At 33.8% G+C, this 24,729-nt stretch overlaps 9 protein-coding genes and 3 pseudogenes across 12 annotated transcripts, besides 2 other annotated features; 4 read left to right on the top strand and 8 right to left on the bottom strand.

The window, feature by feature from the left end:
- Window positions 1-12,302: part of a mobile genetic element that runs on past the window's edge.
- On the top strand, window positions 8-607 carry TVAGG3_0666220 (HNH endonuclease family; the record flags this gene model as incomplete). The annotated part of the gene is made up of 1 exon (XM_051242182.1): window positions 8-607. The coding sequence occupies one exon, from the start codon at window positions 8-10 to the stop codon at window positions 605-607; it is 600 nt and encodes a 199-aa protein (XP_051088769.1).
- A 128-nt stretch (window positions 12,303-12,430) lies between the features above and the next one.
- Window positions 12,431-24,729: part of a mobile genetic element that runs on past the window's edge.
- On the bottom strand, window positions 13,862-14,458 carry TVAGG3_0666200 (uncharacterized protein; the record flags this gene model as incomplete). Its single annotated transcript, XM_051242181.1, has 1 exon — window positions 13,862-14,458. The coding sequence occupies one exon, from the start codon at window positions 14,456-14,458 to the stop codon at window positions 13,862-13,864; it is 597 nt and encodes a 198-aa protein (XP_051088768.1).
- Window positions 15,464-15,889, bottom strand: TVAGG3_0666190 (uncharacterized protein; the record flags this gene model as incomplete). Its single annotated transcript, XM_051242180.1, has 1 exon — window positions 15,464-15,889. The coding sequence occupies one exon, from the start codon at window positions 15,887-15,889 to the stop codon at window positions 15,464-15,466; it is 426 nt and encodes a 141-aa protein (XP_051088767.1).
- TVAGG3_0666180 (uncharacterized protein) lies at window positions 15,935-16,195 on the top strand (the record flags this gene model as incomplete). The annotated part of the gene is made up of 1 exon (XM_051242179.1): window positions 15,935-16,195. The coding sequence occupies one exon, from the start codon at window positions 15,935-15,937 to the stop codon at window positions 16,193-16,195; it is 261 nt and encodes an 86-aa protein (XP_051088766.1).
- TVAGG3_0666170 lies at window positions 16,516-17,080 on the top strand (annotated as a pseudogene). The gene has a single exon. A coding segment is annotated over exon 1 (565 nt).
- On the bottom strand, window positions 17,162-17,435 carry TVAGG3_0666160 (annotated as a pseudogene). The gene has a single exon. A coding segment is annotated over exon 1 (274 nt).
- TVAGG3_0666150 lies at window positions 19,173-20,382 on the bottom strand (annotated as a pseudogene). Its single transcript has one exon. A coding segment is annotated over exon 1 (1,210 nt).
- On the bottom strand, window positions 20,505-21,150 carry TVAGG3_0666140 (organellar and viral DNA polymerase type B; the record flags this gene model as incomplete). The annotated part of the gene is made up of 1 exon (XM_051242178.1): window positions 20,505-21,150. A coding segment is annotated over one exon (646 nt), but the record flags the coding sequence as incomplete, so codon positions are not given.
- On the top strand, window positions 21,242-21,521 carry TVAGG3_0666130 (uncharacterized protein; the record flags this gene model as incomplete). The annotated part of the gene is made up of 1 exon (XM_051242177.1): window positions 21,242-21,521. A coding segment is annotated over one exon (280 nt), but the record flags the coding sequence as incomplete, so codon positions are not given.
- TVAGG3_0666120 (uncharacterized protein) lies at window positions 22,004-22,423 on the bottom strand (the record flags this gene model as incomplete). The annotated part of the gene is made up of 1 exon (XM_051242176.1): window positions 22,004-22,423. One exon carries the CDS (start codon window positions 22,421-22,423, stop codon window positions 22,004-22,006), a length of 420 nt encoding a protein of 139 aa, XP_051088763.1.
- Window positions 23,753-24,145, bottom strand: TVAGG3_0666110 (organellar and viral DNA polymerase type B; the record flags this gene model as incomplete). Its single annotated transcript, XM_051242175.1, has 1 exon — window positions 23,753-24,145. The coding sequence occupies one exon, from the start codon at window positions 24,143-24,145 to the stop codon at window positions 23,753-23,755; it is 393 nt and encodes a 130-aa protein (XP_051088762.1).
- On the bottom strand, window positions 24,173-24,718 carry TVAGG3_0666100 (organellar and viral DNA polymerase type B; the record flags this gene model as incomplete). Its single annotated transcript, XM_051242174.1, has 1 exon — window positions 24,173-24,718. A coding segment is annotated over one exon (546 nt), but the record flags the coding sequence as incomplete, so codon positions are not given.

Below are 24,729 nucleotides of genomic sequence, written 5' to 3'. Positions count from 1 at the left end.
AAAGAACATGAGCGAAACAACAACATCTAACATTACAGAAGAAGTCAATGACAATGCCGATGAAAACATTACAGAAGGAGCTAGTGAAAATATTGACGAGTTCAGTGAGGAAGAAGATATTGAGGACGTCAATGAGAACGTTAGTGGGGAACAAACTCAATGGGAAACATTGAGAAATCATGAAGATTATGAGATTTGTACGACATATCCTTTTACTATTCGTCGAAAGAAAAACAAACATATTAAGAGTGAATGCTTAAATAATCATGGTTATATTGAGCTTAGTTTAAACAACAAAACACATTTAAAGCATAGAATTATTGCAGAACAGTGGATTGAAAATCCAAACAATTTGAAAGAAATAGACCATATAAATCATGATAGAACGGACAACAGAATCTCAAACCTTCGTTGGTGTTCTAGATCTGAAAACAATAGAAATAAAAGCAAGTATGGCGATATAGTTTATGAGTTCGTTGATGAAATATCTGACGAAGCTGTTGAAATAACAGATTATGGTAAGCATTCGTTTGAGTTCTACTACTATGTTGAGAATGAGGACGCATTCTATTACTATACAGGTCTAACTATCGAAAACTTCATATAAACTTTACAAAAACAGGTGCTGCTTATGTTTGTATGATAGATACAGAAAACAAGAGAGTAATCTTATGCATAAACAAATTCAAACGCTTGTACGGCTTCATGTAGGACAAACATTATTTTTCAACACTAACGCCAACACGTAGGACAAACATTCATGACTAACATTACTGTATAACATAAATGTTTCGTCATGGTTTCATCGTCAATGGTTTCGTCATGATTTCTTCATCGTCAATGTTTTTGTCAAGGTTGGATCGTGAATGGTTTCGTCAAACATGAACGTCAATGGTTTCGTCAAACATGAACGTCAATGGTTTCGTCATGGTTTCATCGTCAATGAATTTGTCAAACATGAACGTCAATGGTTTCGTCAAACATGAACGTCAATGGTTTCGTCATGGTTTCATCGTCAATGTTTTTGTCAAACATGAACGTCAATGGTTTCGTCATGGTTTCATCGTCAATGGTTTTGTCATGATTTCATCGTCAATGTTTTTGTCAAACATGAACGTCAATGGTTTCGTCAAACATGAACGTCAATGGTTTCGTCATGGTTTCATCGTCAATGTTTTTGTCAAACATGAACGTCAATGTTTCGTCAAACATGAACGTCAATGGTTTCGTTATGGTTTCATCGTAAATGTTTTGTCAAACATGAACGTATATGCTTTGTCAAGGTTGGATCGTGAATGGTTTCGTCATGGTTTCATCGTCAATGAATTTTCATGATTTCATCGTAAATGTTTTGTCATGATTTCTTCATCGTAAATGTTTTGTTATGATTTCTTCGTATATGTTTTGTCATGACCTCATCGTATGTTCTTTGTCAAACTTAAACGTAAATGTTTTGTTATGATTTCATCGTAAATGTTTTGTCATGATTTCTTCATCGTAAATGTTTTGTTATGATTTCTTCGTATATGTTTTGTCATGACCTCATCGTATATGTTTTGTCAAAACTTCATCGTAATGAGTGTAAATGACCCAAAAATATATTTTAGGTGAAGTGGTTAGATCTCACCTCTTTTCTCACCTCTTTTCTCACCTCATGAATTTTCATGATTTCTTCATCGTAATGAGCGTAAATGATTTGTCAAACATGAACGGAAATGTTTTGTCATGATTTCTTCATCGTAATGAGTGTAAATGATTTGTCATGATTTCTTCATCGTAATGAGCGTAAATGTTTTGTCATGATTTCTTCATCGTACATGTTTTGTCGAAACTTCATCGTATATGTTTTGTCAAGACTTCTTCATCGTAAATGTTTTTGTCAAACATGAACGTACATGTTTTGTCATGATTTCTTCATCGTAATGAGCGTAAATGACCCAAAAATATATTTTAGGTGAAGAGGTGAGATCTCACCTCTTTTCTCACCTCATTGAATTTTCATGATTTCTTCATCGTATTGTTTTGTCAAACATGAACGTACATGTTTTGTCATGACCTCATCATCGTAATGAGTGTAAATGTTTTGTCATGATTTCATCGTACATGTTTTGTCGAAACTTCTTCGTAAATGTTTTGTCATGATTTCATCGTAAATGTTTTTGTCAAACATGAACGTCAATGGTTTCGTTATGGTTTCATCGTATATGTTTTGTCAAACATGAACGTACATGTTTCGTCAAACTTAAACGTAAATGTTTTTGTCAAACATGAACGTCAATGGTTTCGTTATGGTTTCTTCATCGTAATGAGCGTAAATGATCCAAAAATATATTTTAGGTGAAGAGGTGAGATCTCACCTCTTTTCTCACCTCATTGAATTTTCATGATTTCTTCATCGTAATGAGCGTATATGCTTTGTCATGATTTCATCGTAAATGATTTGCCAAACATGAACGTAAATGATTTGTCAAAACTTCATCGTATATGCTTTGTCAAGACTTCTTCATCGTAATGAACGTATATGCTTTGTCAAACATGAACGTAAATGATTTGTCGAAACTTCATCGTATATGTTTTGTCATGACTTCTTCGTATATGTTTTGTCAAGACTTCTTCATCGTAATGAACGTATATGCTTTGTCAAATGAGCGTAAATGATTTGTCGAAACTTCATCGTATATGCTTTGTCAAAACTTCATCGTACATGTTTTGTCGAAACTTCATCGTAATGAACGTATATGTTTTGTCATGATTTCTTCGTTTATGTTTGTCATGATTTCATCGTAATGAGCGTATATGCTTTGTCATGATTTCATCGTATATGTTTTGTCATGATTTCTTCGTATATGCTTTGTCATGACTTCTTCATCGTAATGAACGTATATGTTTTGTCATGACTTCTTCATCGTAATGAACGTATATGCTTTGTCAAACATGAGCGTAAATGATTTGTCGAAACTTCATCGTATATGCTTTGTCAAACATGAACGTAAATGATTTGTCGAAACTTCTTCATCGTAATGAGTGTACATGTTTTGTCGAAACTTCATCGTATATGTTTTGTCATGATTTCATCGTAATGAACGTACATGTTTTGTCATGACTTCTTCGTATATGTTTTGTCATGATTTCTTCGTATATGTTTTGTCATGATTTCTTCATCGTATATGCTTTGTCAAACATGAGCGTAAATGATTTGTCGAAACTTCATCGTATATGCTTTGTCAAACATGAACGTAAATGATTTGTCAAACTTCATCGTATATGCTTTGTCATGACTTCTTCATCGGAATGAGCGTAAATGTTTTGTCAAGACTTCTTCATCGTAATGAGCGTAAATCAGACAAAAATAATGTTTAGGTGAAGAGGTGAGATCTCACCTCTTTTCTCACCTCTTTTCTCACCTCATTGAATTTTCATGATTTCTTCATCGTAATGAGCGTATATGCTTTGTCATGATTTCATCGTATATGTTTTGTCATAATTTCATCGTTTATGTTTTGTCAAACATGAACGTAAATGATTTGTCAAAACTTCATCGTATATGTTTTGTCATGACTTCTTCATCGGAATGAGCGTTTATGTTTTGTCATGATTTCATCGTACATGTTTTGTCATGACTTCTTCATCGTAATGAGCGTATATGCTTTGTCATGATTTCATCGTAATGAGCGTAAATGATTTGTCGAAACTTCATCGTATATGCTTTGTCAAAACTTCATCGTACATGTTTTGTCGAAACTTCATCGTAATGAACGTATATGTTTTGTCATGATTTCTTCGTTTATGTTTTGTCATGATTTCATCGTAATGAGCGTATATGCTTTGTCATGATTTCATCGTATATGTTTTGTCATGATTTCTTCGTATATGCTTTGTCATGACTTCTTCATCGTAATGAACGTATATGTTTTGTCATGACTTCTTCATCGTAATGAACGTATATGCTTTGTCAAACATGAGCGTAAATGATTTGTCGAAACTTCATCGTATATGCTTTGTCAAACATGAACGTAAATGATTTGTCGAAACTTCTTCATCGTAATGAGTGTACATGTTTTGTCGAAACTTCATCGTATATGTTTTGTCATGATTTCATCGTAATGAACGTACATGTTTTGTCATGACTTCTTCGTATATGTTTTGTCATGATTTCTTCGTATATGTTTTGTCATGATTTCTTCATCGTATATGCTTTGTCAAACATGAGCGTAAATGATTTGTCGAAACTTCATCGTATATGCTTTGTCAAACATGAACGTAAATGATTTGTCAAAACTTCATCGTATATGCTTTGTCATGACTTCTTCATCGGAATGAGCGTAAATGTTTTGTCAAGACTTCTTCATCGTAATGAGCGTAAATCAGACAAAATAATGTTTAGGTGAAGAGGTGAGATCTCACCTCTTTTCTCACCTCTTTTCTCACCTCATTGAATTTTCATGATTTCTTCATCGTAATGAGCGTATATGCTTTGTCATGAATTTCATCGTATATGTTTTGTCATAATTTCATCGTTTATGTTTTGTCAAACATGAACGTAAATGATTTGTCAAAACTTCATCGTATATGTTTTTGTCATGACTTCTTCATCGGAATGAGCGTTTATGTTTGTCATGATTTCATCGTACATGTTTTGTCATGACTTCTTCATCGTAATGAGCGTATATGCTTTGTCATGATTTCATCGTAATGAGTGTAAATGATTTGTCGAAACTTCATCGTAAATGTTTTGTCAAGACTTCTTCATCGTAATGAGTGTAAATCAGACAAAAATAATGTTTAGGTGAAGAGGTGAGATCTAACACCTTTTCTAACATGTTTTCTAACATGGAGGATTTCATTAGATATACACATTCTTCCTTCATTTCATTCTATACACAAATTACATCATAGACGATTTAATAGATATAATACTTTACTGTTTCATCTGATATAAACATTCTTCCCTAAACATTATTTTAGTTAAAGTCCATCAAATATTTTTAGGATACTTTCACCAAATAATGTGTATATCTAATGAAATCCTCCATGTTAGAAAACATGTTAGAAAAGGTGTTAGATCTCACCTCTTCACCTAAACATTATTTTTGGATCATTTACGCTCATTACGATGAAGAAATCATGACAAAACATTTACGATGAAGTTTCGACAAATCATTTACACTCATTACGATGAAATCATGACAAAGCATATACGCTCATTACGATGAAGAAGTCATGACAAAACATTTACGATGAAGTTTCGACAAATCATTTACACTCATTACGATGAAATCATGACAAAGCATATACGCTCATTACGATGAAGAAGTCATGACAAAACATGTACGATGAAATCATGACAAAACATAAACGCTCATTCCGATGAAGAAGTCATGACAAAACATATACGATGAAGTTTTGACAAATCATTTACGTTCATGTTTGACAAAACATAAACGATGAAATTATGACAAAACATATACGATGAAATCATGACAAGCATATACGCTCATTACGAATGAAGAAATCATGAAAATTCAATGAGGTGAGAAAAGAGGTGAGAAAAGAGGTGAGATCTCACCTCTTCACCTAAACATTATTTTTGTCTGATTTACGCTCATTACGATGAAGAAGTCTTGACAAAACATTTACGTTCATTCCGATGAAGAAGTCATGACAAAGCATATACGATGAAGTTTTGACAAATCATTTACGTTCATGTTTGACAAAGCATATACGATGAAGTTTCGACAAATCATTTACGCTCATGTTTGACAACAATACGATGAAGAAATCATGACAAACATATACGAAGAAATCATGACAAAACATATACGAAGAAGTCATGACAAAACATGTACGTTCATTACGATGAAATCATGACAAAAACATATACGATGAAGTTTCGACAAAAATGTACACTCATTACGATGAAGAAGTTTCGACAAATCATTTACGTTCATGTTTGACAAAGCATATACGATGAAGTTTCGACAAATCATTTACGCTCATGTTTGACAAAGCATATACGTTCATTACGATGAAGAAGTCATGACAAAACATATACGTTCATTACGATGAAGAAGTCATGACAAAGCATATACGAAGAAATCATGACAAAACATATACGATGAAATCATGACAAAGCATATACGCTCATTACGATGAAATCATGACAAAACATAAACGAAGAAATCATGACAAAACATATACGTTCATTACGATGAAGTTTCGACAAAACATGTACGATGAAGTTTTGACAAAGCATATACGATGAAGTTTCGACAAATCATTTACGCTCATGTTTGACAAAAGCATATACGTTCATTACGATGAAGAAGTCTTGACAAAACTATACGAAGAAGTCATGACAAAACATTACGATGAAGTTTCGACAAATCATTTACGTTCATGTTTGACAAAGCATATACGTTCATTACGATGAAGAAGTCTTGACAAAGCATATACGATGAAGTTTTGACAAATCATTTACGTTCATTTTGGCAAATCATTTACGATGAAATCATGACAAAGCATATACGCTCATTACGATGAAGAAATCATGAAAATTCAATGAGGTGAGAAAAGAGGTGAGATCTCACCTCTTCACCTAAAATATATTTTGGATCATTTACGCTCATTACGATGAAGAAACCATAACGAAACCATTGACGTTCATGTTTGACAAAAAACATTTACGTTTAAGTTTGACGAAACATGTACGTTCATGTTTGACAAAACATATACGATGAAACCATAACGAAACCATTGACGTTCATGTTTGACAAAAACATTTACGATGAAATCATGACAAAACATTTACGAAGAAGTTTCGACAAAAACATGTACGATTGAAATCATGACAAAAACATTTACACTCATTACGATGATAGGTCATGACAAAAACATGTACGTTCATGTTTGACAAAACATATACGATGAAGAAATCATGAAAATTCAATGAGGTGAGAAAGAGGTGAATCTCACCTCTTCACCTAAAATATATTTTTGGGTCATTTACGCTCATTACGATGAAGAAATCATGACAAAACATGTACGTTCATGTTTGACAAAAACATTTACGATGAAGAAGTCTTGACAAAACATATACGATGAAGTTTCGACAAAAACATGTACGATGAAGAAATCATGACAAAACATTTACGCTCATTACGATGAAGAAATCATGACAAAACATTTACGTTCATGTTTGACAAAGCATATACGATGAAGAAGTTTTGACAAATCATTTACGAAGAGATTCCGTATGAAAATTCATGAGGGTAGAAATGAGGGTAGAAATGAGGTTAGATCTAACCATCTACCCTAAACATTATTTTTGGATCATTTACGCTCATGTTTGACAAAACATTTACGATGAAGTTTTGACAAAACATGTACGATGAAATCATGACAAATCATTTACACTCATTACGATGATGAGGTCTTGACAAAACATATACGTTCATGTTTGACAAAACATGTACGTTCATGTTTGACAAAGAACATACGATGAAGAAATCATGAAAATTCATGAGGTGAGAAAAGAGGTGAGAAAAGAGGTGAGATCTAACCTCTTCACCTAAAATATATTTTTGTCTGATTTACGCTCATTACGATGAAGAAGTTTCGACAAATCATTTACGATGAAATCATGACAAATCATGTACGATGAAGTTTCGACAAAACATATACGTTCATGTTTGACAAAGAACATACGAAGAAGTTTTGAGCGAAGCACAGCGAGACATACTTTTTTCTGAAAATCGTGAAGAACAGCGAGTACGTAAGAAACCTTAGTCGCCAAAACTCTATGAAAATCGTGAAAAATTGCCAAACGGTTTGAGAGGATATTATGTACATAGATGACAAAACATTTACGAAGAAGTTTTGACAAAACATGTACGAAGAGATTCCGTATGAAAATTCATGAGGGTAGAAAAGAGGTGAGAAAAGAGGTTAGATCTACCCTTCTACCCTAAACATTATTTTTGGGTCATTTACGCTCATGTTTGACAAATCATTTACGTTCATGTTTGACAAAACATAAACGATGAAATTATGACAAAACATATACGATGAAATCATGACAAAGCATATACGCTCATTACGATGAAGAAATCATGAAAATTCAATGAGGTGAGAAAAGAGGTGAGAAAAGAGGTGAGATCTCACCTCTTCACCTAAACATTATTTTTGTCTGATTTACGCTCATTACGATGAAGAAGTCTTGACAAAACATTTACGCTCATTCCGATGAAGAAGTCATGACAAAGCATATACGATGAAGTTTTGACAAATCATTTACGTTCATGTTTGACAAAGCATATACGATGAAGTTTCGACAAATCATTTACGCTCATGTTTGACAAAGCATATACGATGAAGAAATCATGACAAAACATATACGAAGAAATCATGACAAAACATATACGAAGAAGTCATGACAAAACATGTACGTTCATTACGATGAAATCATGACAAAACATATACGATGAAGTTTCGACAAAACATGTACACTCATTACGATGAAGAAGTTTCGACAAATCATTTACGTTCATGTTTGACAAAGCATATACGATGAAGTTTCGACAAATCATTTACGCTCATGTTTGACAAAGCATATACGTTCATTACGATGAAGAAGTCATGACAAAACATATACGTTCATTACGATGAAGAAGTCATGACAAAGCATATACGAAGAAATCATGACAAAACATATACGATGAAATCATGACAAAGCATATACGCTCATTACGATGAAATCATGACAAAACATAAACGAAGAAATCATGACAAAACATATACGTTCATTACGATGAAGTTTCGACAAAACATGTACGATGAAGTTTTGACAAAGCATATACGATGAAGTTTCGACAAATCATTTACGCTCATGTTTGACAAAGCATATACGTTCATTACGATGAAGAAGTCTTGACAAAACATATACGAAGAAGTCATGACAAAACATATACGATGAAGTTTCGACAAATCATTTACGTTCATGTTTGACAAAGCATATACGTTCATTACGATGAAGAAGTCTTGACAAAGCATATACGATGAAGTTTTGACAAATCATTTACGTTCATGTTTGGCAAATCATTTACGATGAAATCATGACAAAGCATATACGCTCATTACGATGAAGAAATCATGAAAATTCAATGAGGTGAGAAAAGAGGTGAGATCTCACCTCTTCACCTAAAATATATTTTTGGATCATTTACGCTCATTACGATGAAGAAACCATAACGAAACCATTGACGTTCATGTTTGACAAAAACATTTACGTTTAAGTTTGACGAAACATGTACGTTCATGTTTGACAAAACATATACGATGAAACCATAACGAAACCATTGACGTTCATGTTTGACAAAAACATTTACGATGAAATCATGACAAAACATTTACGAAGAAGTTTCGACAAAACATGTACGATGAAATCATGACAAAACATTTACACTCATTACGATGATGAGGTCATGACAAAACATGTACGTTCATGTTTGACAAAACATATACGATGAAGAAATCATGAAAATTCAATGAGGTGAGAAAAGAGGTGAGATCTCACCTCTTCACCTAAAATATATTTTTGGGTCATTTACGCTCATTACGATGAAGAAATCATGACAAAACATGTACGTTCATGTTTGACAAAAACATTTACGATGAAGAAGTCTTGACAAAACATATACGATGAAGTTTCGACAAAACATGTACGATGAAGAAATCATGACAAAACATTTACGCTCATTACGATGAAGAAATCATGACAAAACATTTACGTTCATGTTTGACAAAGCATATACGATGAAGAAGTTTTGACAAATCATTTACGAAGAGATTCCGTATGAAAATTCATGAGGGTAGAAATGAGGGTAGAAATGAGGTTAGATCTAACCATCTACCCTAAACATTATTTTTGGATCATTTACGCTCATGTTTGACAAAACATTTACGATGAAGTTTTGACAAAACATGTACGATGAAATCATGACAAATCATTTACACTCATTACGATGATGAGGTCTTGACAAAACATATACGTTCATGTTTGACAAAACATGTACGTTCATGTTTGACAAAGAACATACGATGAAGAAATCATGAAAATTCATGAGGTGAGAAAAGAGGTGAGAAAAGAGGTGAGATCTAACCTCTTCACCTAAAATATATTTTTGTCTGATTTACGCTCATTACGATGAAGAAGTTTCGACAAATCATTTACGATGAAATCATGACAAATCATGTACGATGAAGTTTCGACAAAACATATACGTTCATGTTTGACAAAGAACATACGAAGAAGTTTTGAGCGAAGCACAGCGAGACATACTTTTTTCTGAAAATCGTGAAGAACAGCGAGTACGTAAGAAACCTTAGTCGCCAAAACTCTATGAAAATCGTGAAAAATTGCCAAACGGTTTGAGAGGATATTATGTACATAGATGACAAAACATTTACGAAGAAGTTTTGACAAAACATGTACGAAGAGATTCCGTATGAAAATTCATGAGGGTAGAAAAGAGGTGAGAAAAGAGGTTAGATCTACCCTTCTACCCTAAACATTATTTTTGGGTCATTTACGCTCATGTTTGACAAAGCATATACGTTCATTACGATGAAGAAATCATGACAAAACATATACGCTCATTACGATGAAGAAATCATGACAAAACATGTACGTTCATGTTTGACAAAACATTTACGTTCATTACGATGAAGAAATCATGACAAAACATATACGCTCATTACGATGATGAGGTCATGACAAAACATGTACGTTCATGTTTGACAAAGCATATACGTTCATTACGATGAAGAAATCATGACAAAACATGTACGATGAAGTTTTGACAAAACATTTACGTTCATGTTTGACAAAACATTTACACTTATTACGATGAAGAAATCATGACAAAACATTTACGTTCATGTTTGACGAAACATGTACGATGAAGAAATCATGACAAAACATTTACGCTCATGTTTGACAAAACATTTACACTCATTACGATGAAGAAATCATGACAAAACATTTACGTTCATGTTTGACAAAACATGTACGATGAAATCATGAAAATTCATGAGGTGAGAAAAGAGGTGAGAAAAGAGGTGAGAAAAGAGGTTAGATCTACCCTTCTACCCTAAACATTATTTTTGGGTCATTTACACTCATTACGATGAAGAAATCATGACAAAACATGTACGATGAAGTTTTGACAAAACATTTACGTTCATGTTTGACAAAACATTTACGTTCATGTTTGACGAAACATGTACGATGAAGAAATCATGACAAATCATTTACGATGAAATCATGACAAATCATTTACACTCATTACGATGAAGAAATCATGACAAAACATTTCCGTTCATGTTTGACAAATCATTTACGCTCATTACGATGAAGAAATCATGAAAATTCATGAGGTGAGAAAAGAGGTGAGAAAAGAGGTGAGATCTAACCACTTCACCTAAAATATATTTTTGGGTCATTTACACTCATTACGATGAAGTTTTGACAAAACATATACGATGAGGTCATGACAAAACATATACGAAGAAATCATAACAAAACATTTACGATGAAGAAATCATGACAAAACATTTACGATGAAATCATAACAAAACATTTACGTTTAAGTTTGACAAAGAACATACGATGAGGTCATGACAAAACATATACGAAGAAATCATAACAAAACATTTACGATGAAGAAATCATGACAAAACATTTACGATGAAATCATGAAAATTCATTGACGATGAAACCATGACGAAACCATTCACGATCCAACCTTGACAAAGCATATACGTTCATGTTTGACAAAACATTTACGATGAAACCATAACGAAACCATTGACGTTCATGTTTGACGAAACCATTGACGTTCATGTTTGACAAAAACATTGACGATGAAACCATGACGAAACCATTGACGTTCATGTTTGACGAAACCATTGACGTTCATGTTTGACAAAAACATTGACGATGAAATCATGACAAAACCATTGACGATGAAACCATGACGAAACCATTGACGTTCATGTTTGACAAAAACATTGACGATGAAACCATGACGAAACCATTGACGTTCATGTTTGACGAAACCATTGACGTTCATGTTTGACAAATTCATTGACGATGAAACCATGACGAAACCATTGACGTTCATGTTTGACGAAACCATTGACGTTCATGTTTGACGAAACCATTCACGATCCAACCTTGACAAAAACATTGACGATGAAGAAATCATGACGAAACCATTGACGATGAAACCATGACGAAACATTTATGTTATACAGTAATGTTAGTCATGAATGTTTGTCCTACGTGTTGGCGTTAGTGTTGAAAAATAATGTTTGTCCTACATGAAGCCGTACAAGTGTTTGAATTTGTTTATGCATAAGATTACTCTCTTGTAGTTAGTATAACTATCATGGGTACGGAGACACTGCGCGCCTCCTTACCCCTGATATGTGAATTTGACACTTTACAAAACCGTTAACATATATTTTACAACACAAACGACAACACTAACTTAACATTAAATATTTACAAAGCCGCCAACCACTTCACTTCACTAACGTTTTCACAAACGACTTCATTAATGTAAAAAATAAGCGTTCTCACTTACAAAAGTATTGCAACTCCTCCCATTGCTGTGCTTCACATAACAGCTCATAATCTTCTGACTCACTTTCTTCTTCATATAGGTCAAAATCACTGTCATAGTTTATACCTGTAAGTTTTGACAAAGCTAATGAAACACGCTTACCGTTTGTATCGTATGCTTGTATAAACTTTCCATTATGTTTGTTGTCATAAACGCTCAAACTAACTTTACCCTTTCTCCCTCGTATCTGATAGAATGTATTTTCACGAGGAACGAAGAACAAATTCTTGAACTCATGACCGTTGTAGTTTGTTATCTCAATAGTTTTCGTCATTTACATCCAAATAAAATAAAAATAAAATAAAAAATAAACTTAAAAATAAATGATATCACCACTCCCACACGTATGAAAACATAGCGCAAAAATAAATTTAGGTGAAGCGGTGAGATCTCACCTGTTTTTTCACCTCTTTTTTCACCCTGTTGAATTCATTGTTTTATAACTCTCTTCCTTTCTCCAACTCTTCTAACTTCTTCTTAAGTTCAGCAATGTTGTCCTCATGGAGTTTAATCTTTCTCAAAATTCCTTCTTTATCTAATGGTTGCTTTATCTTTCTAAACTGAACTCTACCATCCTTCATAGTATGAATGTAAAAACCTTCTGGAATAGTTCCTGATTTAATGTATTCTACCAAAAACTTTTGTTTCATTGCTTCAGTGACTTTAGTCGTCATTTCAATCAAATAAAAATTATAATATTAAATAAAAATAACGTTATTTTTTCAGTAAGGAAACGCAGGAGTTTTACGATTTATTTGAGGAGTAGGTTCTGGTTTAAATGTTGGAGTCGGTTTAGGAGTTGACTTTTGAACAGGAGTTTGTACTTCCATAGGTTCAGGAGTCATTGAAGGCGTTGGAGTTTGTTTAACTTCAGCTACTTCAGTATTATTTACAACATTTGCTTTATTTCTTTTCAACATCATAACTGCTCCTGCTGTAGCTAGCAAACCTAGTGGGAGACCATATCTTATATAAGGACTTGACCAAATGCTATTTTTGACAGGAGCTGGTGGAACACCTAACCTTGGTGAGACTGCTCTTTGCCATTGTGCAGCTCGTAAGAAATATTCAATAGGTGCTCCATAATCGTTTGGTAAAGTTTGTTTCATAGATGGTGAAGGTTCACGAGAGCTTGATGAAGAACTCATTTATAAGCTTTAAAAATAAACGTTCATCCTTTATTCCTCACTGTCGTCAGTTGCTAAGTTATAGTCGTCAAGTCTTATTATTGGGATTCCATTAGCACGCACCTGAATGGCAAAGCAACAATCCCTCATAAATCCAATAAGTGGCTTTGGTACATTTTCAGTTGCTAGTTCAATAGGTCCTTTAACAGACAATTTGTATGTTATTGGAGCAGTAGATGTTTGACCTTGCTGGAAGCAAAAGTCCACTTCAGTTGGAAAACCACATAAGAAATGTGTGTTGTCATAGCTATCCCATTTATGTTCCACACTACCATCATCCACCAATGACCTCATAACATCTTCATTAAATCCTATCATATCATTGTTTGTATTGCAAGCGTTCGCAACCATTTCATAAAATACAGGTCCATATGATTTTTCAGGTTCTGCAGGCATATTTCCATAAGCTCCCATGGAAAGCTGAAGATATTTAAACTTAGGGTTCTCAAAATTAACATAATAGTTGTCTTTCTTTCTAAATAGTGCCCAAATACTTTTAACATTAATAGGCGTATAAGCTGCTGTAAATGTTGCACTTGAACTATCTGTATTCTTTGAGAATGAACCATCCATAGGAATCCAATCCATAACTTTAACAGGAAAACATAAAGCCTCGTTTGTATAATGTTCTACAAGTTCTGTATAAATGTTAGGGTCTAAAGAGAATGACTTTGGATGAATGAAACATTCATTAAAATCCATCTTTGTTCGAAATAGTTGCTGGGTTACAGTTGTAATAGTAACTGTTCCACTAGCTTCTACTGCCTTCGTTATCATAGTGAATGGTTCATTCCATGGAACAAATTTATTTGTCGGTGGATTTGAATCTGAAGCAAATGCAACTTTAAGAGTTGGATTGAAAGCAATGATATCATTTACAGATATAGATGTGCATTGTAAGGCGTCGCTACTGAACTTTACTTTAAGCTGAATGTTACCAGCAAATGCAGGAATAAATCGAATAGCTTCTAATGGAAGGAATCTTCTAACAGGAATTCTTAAACGAAGCTTAAAATCAAATGATTTTCCTGCTGTAATTGGACCGCTAACAATTTGTCCTGTTCTGCATGTTCCCGAATGACTCCATACATCTTCATGTCGAGTCTTTGAGAAAACATCTACTTTCTTTATTTGTTCGGTAGTTTGTGAGTTTGAAGTTATATATGCTTCTTCTCTTGCGTTGTCTTGAGAATATACGATACGACCATTTGCAAGGATTTGATATCCAGCAACTGCATAGAAAGCGTCATCGAAACCAATCCAAAATCCTGGTGGGTTTGTTTTATTGGAACCTGAACCAATTTCTTTATCTACAATAAATTGACCTTCCATTTTATACGTAATGAATGTATTGTAAAGGTCCAACATATTTTCACCAGGAGGTGAGAGATTGAATGTTACCCATGTGTTATCTTTAGCAGTTCCAGGTTGTGATGGAATCTTTGCGTCAGAATATTTTCTATTAGTGTCACCAATTTGAACTGCATTGTCTATGATATCGAAATATGAGCGAATCTGATGAATATGCTCTGCTGGAGTAAATTCGTTTAACTGTTCGTTCTGCATGTATTTACTTCGGATAAAAATATCTATTTACTTCATTATTCTCACTCTTCTTCTTGGCATTCGTGGTGGAAGTTGTTTCTTGACATTTTCAATGAACTGTACATTCTCTTTTGTCTCAACTTCTTTCACTGGCGGGTCAGGATTCTTTGACTCGGTTTGTTTTTCAATGAAATTCACGAACTTTGCAATAAGCTCTTGGTTCGTTATTGAAAGTACATCTGGCTTCTTTTCTTCTGGTTCTATTGACTTTTCAGTTTGAATAGAAGGCTTAACGTGGACTTCACCCTTGCCATACACCTTAATGTTGTCGCTTTCTGCATTCGCTAATGGAACCTTTCTTTTTCTTACGTATATTTTACCATCTTTACTCTGACTTACGTAATAGAAAGGATGTTGTATTCCTCTTGCGTCATTTAATATAATAGACTCTCGCTCTGATTTTGACAAGCTCATTTTACACCGGTTAAAGTTTTAATTTTGTTTTTTATCTGCAGTCAAATGACTCAGACAAGCCCTACGGACAAGACCCAAGGGGTCATAGATGTTGAAGCATTGAAGAAAGAAATTCGTGAGCAAATTTTATCCGAACTGAAGGAACAAAAACAAGAACAAAAGCCAGAGAGACCAAAGAGAAAACTTAGTGAAAAACAACTTGCTGCATTAGCTGCTGGAAGACAAAAGAACCCACGTTTGCTGGCGAAGAAAGCTAGAGAAGAAGCTGAAGCAAAAGCTAAAGAAGCTGAAGCAAAGAAAGAGTAAATGGTTTATTTTTATCCGAATTAAATGTATAGACAAATACCTTTATCTGTTGCGTTCAGTAGTGAAAACCCTGACGTCAAAATAAAGGGGAACAGAGAGTAACGTTTAAGTTTCCAACAGACTGGATTGTGAACATAAATGAAGAGAAGTACATTGGCATAACATCTATGTATATAACACGTGCTTTCAGAAAGGTTGACTTTATACTTCAAGTCGAGATAGAAAATGACGAACAGTCTTTAAGCGCCCAAAACATTCACATATACAAATACTTTAAAGACGATACAACATTGTTGCAATGTATGATTTCATTTAATGAGATGTTCGAGAAAAAGTTCAACATTGAAGTACAAACTTTACAGCCTTTACGTGAGTTTCTTGCACAACTGAAGGAAGAAGGTAGTCGGCCACAACTTATAGACTTTCATTATGAATTTAATGAAAATGAAGATGGAACTCATGACTGTCAATTCATTGTATTCTCACCATTCAATGAAGTCGCTAAAAAGAAAAAAAATCCATTACGTATAAGATTTCAAATCTCTGAACCAAATGATGACTTCAAAAAATGTTTTCAATTATTATGCAATGCTTCCGAGGAAAAATGAATTTTCAAAGATTGTAACACCTGGCATTTGGGATAGAAAGCAAGCTATATTATATTCAAACTTAAGTAAGGGAGTTGAAAATGAGTTCATTGGTCATACAAGAACTTCACCACTGCCAAATCCTAAGTATTACAAGCTTACTGGCTTCAATCGTGAGTTTTGGATAGACATGTTCTCCACTCATGACCATAAAGCACCTGTTTTGCTACCTCCAGACCATAAGGACTGTCTCTACATTGAAGCACAACTCTTAAACTCTACCATCGCAGTATTGTAAATGACCTCATGGGCTTCGCCCTTGCCGCTAGCGGCTTATTTTTATCACGAATGACCTCATTGCTGACAAAAATAAATGACCTCAGAACTTCAACTTACGAATAAAGCTTGTTTTAGTCTGAATAGAAAAGTTAAACTTCTCGTCAAATGCAGGTGTAGCAGACTTACATAAGTCAAATCCAATCTCTTGACCGTCATAAAGTGCTTTGTAAACTTCATAAACTGAACTCAGAGTCTTTGTCAAATTTTCCTTGCGGAACCATTAAACCTTTATCTTCATCATAGAAACACTGAACAGAGTCAGGAAACATTTCATTAGCGGTTAAAGCAATAACATCTTGCTTCACGCCTTTCATTCTGCAGTGAAATGCAACTTCATTTAAATCATTCGTGAGTAAGTCTATGTAAGTCTTCTTTCCACAAAATATTGACTTGTATGCTAAACTTTGTTTTCCAGGTGTGATTTCTGCAAAGTCGCTATGAAATTGACCAAGGTTTTTACCAATGAGAACTCTTCCATAACGTTTCTCAAACTCTTCAGCTAAACGAGGGATATCTTCATTGTAGAGATGCATACTGTCGGTATCGCTATAAAAAGATGTCCATTCCTAAGTCCTCAGCAGTACAGAATACTTCACACATTATTCTCTTCGACATAGACAGAATGTTAACACCAAGTGGACAGAAGTTAAAGTGTCTGCAAATACTTTTCGTTAGCTTGAAAATAGTTTTATCTGAACCATCCAAACCTTCGAACTTCACTATATGGTTGTAGTTTCTGATGGCATATCTTATAGCATCTTTGTCATTTACTATGGTTATTTTTGACTCAATAGGAGATAGAATAGTTTTGCCATAAATACTGTTCAGAATGAGCTTTATATTTTCTTGCAAAGGATTTCCTTCTTTCTTATACTTTAACCTTAACTCAAACAACTTCTTTACTTCATCTCTTATTCTAATATCTCTGTTTCCATCGTAATAGTATCCTTGCAACACTTCACATTTGACACCTTGATATTTTATGAGGTCTTGTAATGTTATATGGTCAACATACATTAAACAGCAAGTGTTTGAACTTCTGGGAACATTAAGTTCTGGATTTAGTTCAGGGTCACAAACTATTAAAGGAAAGTGTCTATGTATTCCAATCTCTGTTATCTTAATGAGAACAAAGAAGCCAGACATAAACTTTTCACCAATGGGTTCCTTTTGGTCGTCATCAAATAAATGTCTCATGAGATACTCTGTGCTTAACATTTCTTTCTTCATAACCTTTGGAATACCTTCTAAAGTATAAAGTCTTGCTATAGCGGATGGATATAATGAAACAGCGTCGAAATCAGCAATGAGTTTCTTTTCGCTCTTTTGTTTAATGTTATCTGACAACATACATCTTCCACCTTGAATGCATCTCGAAATAAATTCTCTTGGTTTATTTGAGAGGTCATATAAATTTCCATTCGGGAAGTACACTCTGTTCTCAAACAATTTGTTAGCAATAGAACAAATACTAACGTAGTCATAAATGTTTAAATCAAATTCTTTCAATATGTCATTGCGGAACTTAACAAAACCTTCTCTTAAAATTCTTACATCTTGTTTGCAATAAAATGTGCTATACTTTTCTAAGTCGAAGTGGTTCTCATCTATTCTGCAACCTTTGATGGAATCTATGTTTTTCATGAATGTATCTGCATCCCGGATAAACTTACATGCTTCAGAAATGACACCAGTTCTGTTGTCATTTGCTAACAAAACACTGCTGTAGTAGTTATATGGAAATACTTCTTTCGGTCCTGTTTGTAAGTTAAACATAGCAGGAAATAGTTTAAGCTTCTTATTTATAACACTGTAAGAGTCTTTTATAATAATTGCCCTTCCTTTATATAAGCCAGTTATTTGCATTGTTCGTGAACCTTTAATGATGGGAGTTCCTTTCACTTCTGTCATGTGTCTTAAGATGAAGTTTATATCATAACTGAGGTTATGGAAATATATTAAACTCTTGTCAGGAAGTCGCTCCAAAAATTCTGTTGCACAGTTCTGACCCCAAATGCTTTCACTCACTGAACCATCTTCATTGTCGTAACATATGTTAAAAGCTTTATGAAAGCCATCGGTACTACACTCAAAGTCAGCAAAGAAAACGTGCTCAGGAATGAACTTGCACTTATTTTTATTTACTTCTTTTGACTCTGCTTTCTTCTTCAGTTGTACACAATACTTTGGAGCATATGTCAAATCTTTAAATGGTGCAAGGTTCTGTTTATATAAGTCAGTAGTATATGTGAAAAGTTCTCCATAAGAAATAGGTTCGAAATATTTGCACTCCCACAATATTTTCATAACATTCCATAACGGTGTTGTTCTATCATAACGAACTACATATTTATCTTCTCTCTTTGTATAAATCTTCATTTGTTTCTCAATGTTCATTCCACCACAAGCTTTGAGAATTTCTATATAGTTGCGAATGAAATATGTTGTCATTGGTAATCTTTCGTTTAGCATGTAGTGGTCTTCAACAAGAAGTAAGTCAATAGTTCTAACAGTTTCACATTCTTTTGGTATGTATCTCTTTATTTCATTATGTCTTGAGTCATTGAAGTAACCAATGGTAACATTAAATGCTATACCTGTTGCGTCAGAAATTTCTTGTACTTTGCTTTGAGGAAAGTCTCTAACACGAATGACTTCTCTCATGTGGTCAATAGTTTCTTCATCTACTCCAGCCTGAATGCAAGCATAAACGAAACAATTGTCTTCTGTCATAAGTGTTGCAGTTCTTTTGTTCAGTTCATTGAAGATTTGGTAGCGTTCAAGATTTATAGGTAATGTGCAAAGATACTTCCAGAACTGACCGCTTCTCTTCTTATAAAACTTCTTTTCACCAAGGATTTCATTCCAGAAGTCATCTATATCTTGTTTATCTCCTGTTTGTTTAAGTCTGTTCAATAATCTTTTCTGTCTTTCTGTCAGTGTGCTTTCATCTCTATATGGTCGCTTCTGTGGCTTTCCTTTCTTAACATCTGACATCGTTAAGCCTTCATATTCTGTTAAATCATACATCTTTATTTCGGTAAGATTCTTTATGTTTGTCAAGAAGAAGTCATAGTGCATTTCAACAATACCTGCAGCATTTGCTTTATCTCTGATATAAAGTTCTCCTTCAAGAGCTGATGTAGTAATGTTCCAATATTATTGAGGTTTAACGTAGAACATTCATACTTTCCACCAAGTTTATAACATACCATCCATCTCTGTTGTGAGTTTATTTTAATTTTCTCTTAAGAGTCTCATGAAAACCTTACCGAAATGTTTGTGTAAGTAGTCTCTGTTTGGTTCATCTAAAGCTTCGATGTTAAAGTCAATGAGTCTATTGCCTGACTTCACATTTCTCTTCCTATTCTCTTCATCTTTCTTTAACCATCTCTCACCTTCTTTTGGTTTGTCGTCAATGGAACGAATGACATCGTTAGCTTTGCGAACTTGTTCTATAGCGCTCTTAAACATCTCTCTTCTCTGTTGTTTCAGTGTGTCGTCTCTTCTTCTTGTTTCACCAACGTTCGCATTTGTTATGTCAAACATCTCTTGACGAACATCATGCGAAAGAGCTTTACGAGTATGACCAACGTTTGCATTTGTTATGTCAAACATCTCTTGACGAACATCATGCGAAAGAGCTTTACGAGTATGACCAACGTTCGCATTTGTTATGTCAAACATCTCTTGACGAACATCATGCGAAAGAGCTTTACGAGTATGACCAACGTTCGCATTTGTTATGTCAAACATCTCTCTTCTTACTTCATGAGGTACTGAACGTCTATGATATAAGTCAATAGCAACGTCATTTAAAGGAAATGCTATTGCATGGACTTCGTCCTCGCCGCGTTGCGGCTTTATGAACTCATGAATTTTATCGTAACTTATTGCACCATTATAGTCTTTAATGAAGTCAGCGAGTGCTTTTTTGTTTGTTGCGTAATGCTTTGCAACATCTATATTAGCTTCTGTAAGAAGTTGTTTTATTTCCGAGTGTTCTAACTTAGACAACTTCCGATACATCTTTAGTAGGAAATAAAAAAAATATTTTTGAAAAAATTAGATTAGATTTTTTTTAAGTTATTTTTCAAAATAATTTAATATTTTTATTTTAATGAAACACATGCAAGATTGCAAGTTCTTTTCATACAATGCTCTCGCTAATGCCATCAAGAATGAGTTCAATAATGCTTCAAACGTTAATGTTATCTTTAACAAGAAGTTTGTGAAAGAATCTAAGTTTGGTCAGTATGTCAGACCATTAGCTATCGTCATTGACCGCAAACGTTATACTTCACAAGAGTTAGCAGTAGTTTTGAAACAAAAGAGTTTCTTCGTGAATGTCAAAGATACTCATTATACTGTCATAAAGAACTCTAACATTGACTTCTTCAGTATTGCTATGAATCTTTCCGAACAGAAAGAATATAAGAAGGGTGAAACAAATGTGAAATATTATCCTTCATCTCTGAAGACAATAACGAACAAAGATGTTATACAGAAATTCTTACCAAAGGTTGAAGAAGCTTCAATTGACATTGACGAAGGAAGTGAAATGGTTGAAGAAATTGACCCTGAAGCTATTTAAGCAAAAATATATTTTTGGTTAGTCTTCATATGGATATTTTACAACAATTCCCCAATGTATAAACTTTTCATACGCTTTTTCATAAGCTTTATATACCTTCAGAAATTTTGCATAATCTTTAGAAGCATTTAGATATTGTTTAAATGCTTTGTATGTCTTCATAAATTTTGCATAATCTTTTACATGCTGTTCGTTCTCCTCTTCTGTCATGAGTTCCGAATATTCTAAATTCATGTTCTTTCATATGAGATAAAATTTTATAAAAAAAAATAAAATTAGCTTAGATTTTCATTCTTCCTCTTTGAAGTTATCGAAATACTCTGTTATTTTTTCCTTTAACAATGGTAAGTCTTCTTTGAATGTAAGTATTGTGCAACCTTTGATGTCATAGTGTGTTTGAGGAAGAGTATTTTTGACAATTTCCTTTATTTGCTCATTCGGTGTCATTGAAATCGGTAAGTTTTCACGATAGAACCAGTTTCTGTCAGATTTGTAAATCTTAGCAAGGTCATAAAAGCTTTTGTTGTTTCTTCTGACTAAATGCAACATAACCATATCTCTGTCTTCTTCATTTTCCATCTCTTCAGTATAAATCATATACTTATAGTTCTTTTCCTTTCCTTTTGGTACTGAACGCGGTATTCTTTTCTGTATGCTTTTGTCTTTGGATTCAATGACTTCATCTTTTGCTTGAAGTTTCTTTTCCATCTGTTCGCGTTCTTGTCTGTGAATTTCGTCAAGAAGTTTACAAACATACCAAGCATAACGAGGTGAAGCCCACATTGCTACAACATTTACGAGAAGTCTATGAACATAATATCCTCTCAAACCGTTTGGCAATTTTTCACGATTTTCATAGAGTTTTGGCGACTGGGTTTTTTACCTACTCGCTGTTCTTCACTGTTTTCAGAAAAAAGTATGTCTCGCTGTGCTTCATCAAAAGTTCTTGTGTGCTTTGGTTCCTAAACCAGTCTTTAGGAAGTTTAGTATCTGGAGCATAACATGCTGTCAAAATACTTTGCATTTGGTACATGTCATCTTTGACTGAACGAATGAGACGTAACTGTTTGTTATATTGTATGTACTCGTATTCTTCATTTATTGCTTCATGGACTATAACTGTTGTTGTGTTCTCTGATGTTGTCATTACTGTCTTTACATACAAAATAAAAAAATAAATAAAAATAAAATTAGCGTTATTTTTCTGAGATAAACACTATTTCTTCACAACATTAAATTTTATCCTGTATGAAATGACTTTAAAAAGATTATTGACTGACTTCGAATACTATCTCATTGACGCACTGACAGACCCTCAAAACTGTGTTGAAAGTTCTTTAAGCTTTAAGATTGAAGGTACGACGCATTTTGTCTTCACTTACGTATTGAAAGAATATGACCGTTATCATAACGAAGTGAATCAAACACTAATAAAATTTGTAGATAAAAAATTGGTTAACAATGAATATTTTAAACGTGAAGACCCAAACACTGCTGGAGATGATGAAGAATACAGACAAGCTATTGAAAAAAATAACGCAAGATTAGATGCAATAGAAAAGAATTTAATGAATGTCTTACAAACACGTATGAATATCTTATGCGGTGGGAAGCTAGATGGAAATAAATTTACGTCAAATATGCAATTTATAAAATCTTATGTCGACAGGCTACGTAGCACAGTGGTCTAAGGTGGTGTTATGGAGGGGTCAGAGTCTGTGGTTCGAACCGCGACAGCGCCGTATTTTCTTATTTTCTTTGTTTGTCTTGTTTGTCGTGAATAAAAAGTGTCATAAAAGTGCTCTATCTTCCACGGGAATAAATAAAAAATTTACTTTATTTCTTCTTTATTTCTTTATTCCCGTGGAAGAAGGGTTTTGCTGTTTTTTCTCAGCCGAAATCAATGATTTTTTCATTTTTGGAATCCTTAGCGAATGAGGAATCTTTTCTCTCGTGGAAGCTTTGAACAAAAATATAATTTAGGTGAAGAGGTGAGATCTCACCTGTTTTTTCACCTCTTTTTTCACCCCAGTTTTTTCACAAGCGTTTTACATGAATTGTACGATGTATATTTGAAATCCTAAACAATTTCGTAGCTTCTATTTCTTCTGTCAGTATGTCAAAAGTTTTAACAATACCGAAGGTTTCTTTATACTTCTTCTTGACGTCAGATAGAAGGAAATCTTCTGCTGTTGGATAGTTTTTGTTCAGAAATTCTAACATGTTCATTTTATCTTCTGCTGGCTTTTCTGCTTCTTTCTTTAAGTCTGCATAGTCGTTTCTCATTCTTTCTATCTCTTTGACTGAGTAGTTATATTTCCTAATTGCTGCCTTACATTTTGAACATTGCGGGTTCATTTTTGCGTTATACATTGAAATAAAACCAGCTAAAACAACTAAAGCGTCAATTGCTCTCTTCATCTCAAACATAGCGGGTCTTATTTGTTCGTTCCATACTTTGCCTCTTCTATCTTTATCTCTTATTTCCCAAACACATTTTGCAACTAATGAAACAAAGTTATCGTAAGTCTTAAACTCCTCAGATTTATATATGTCAGAAATGTTTTTATATACCATGTCGCAATCTTTGTCCATAACCTTATGGTTGCAATGAAAACCAAGGAATTCATAATTTACTTTACGTATGAACTTCTTTATTTCTACTGAGTCAGTTGGTTTCACTTCAATTTCGTCGAATTCAGGAATAGTGAGTTTTTGTTGTTGGATTTCAGGCAATTTGGGTAAATGGTCAATAATGTCCTGCATTTCATAAAGATATTCTTCATTTTCTTCATCTTTCGCACTACAGTCTAAATTACTTGTTAAAAGTTCTTGCTTTATCTTCTGGATTTTTGTTTCGAAAGTATATGAAGAAGGAATGAAGTTTTTCATCTCTACTAACATTGACGTAGGATTCATGACTAACGAGTTTGGTGCTGTTGTTGTGGACAGAGTCCCGCCGTTCGCGGCTTGAATTGTTGTTGTGCCGATTGTTGAAATCATATCTTTTATAC

Source organism: Trichomonas vaginalis, chromosome III (genome assembly GCF_026262505.1).
Source record: "Trichomonas vaginalis G3 chromosome III, whole genome shotgun sequence".
Taxonomy (NCBI): Eukaryota; Parabasalia; order Trichomonadida; family Trichomonadidae; genus Trichomonas; species Trichomonas vaginalis.
Note: the sequence above shows the minus strand (reverse complement) of the source record. Positions and strands in the feature narration are given on the sequence as shown.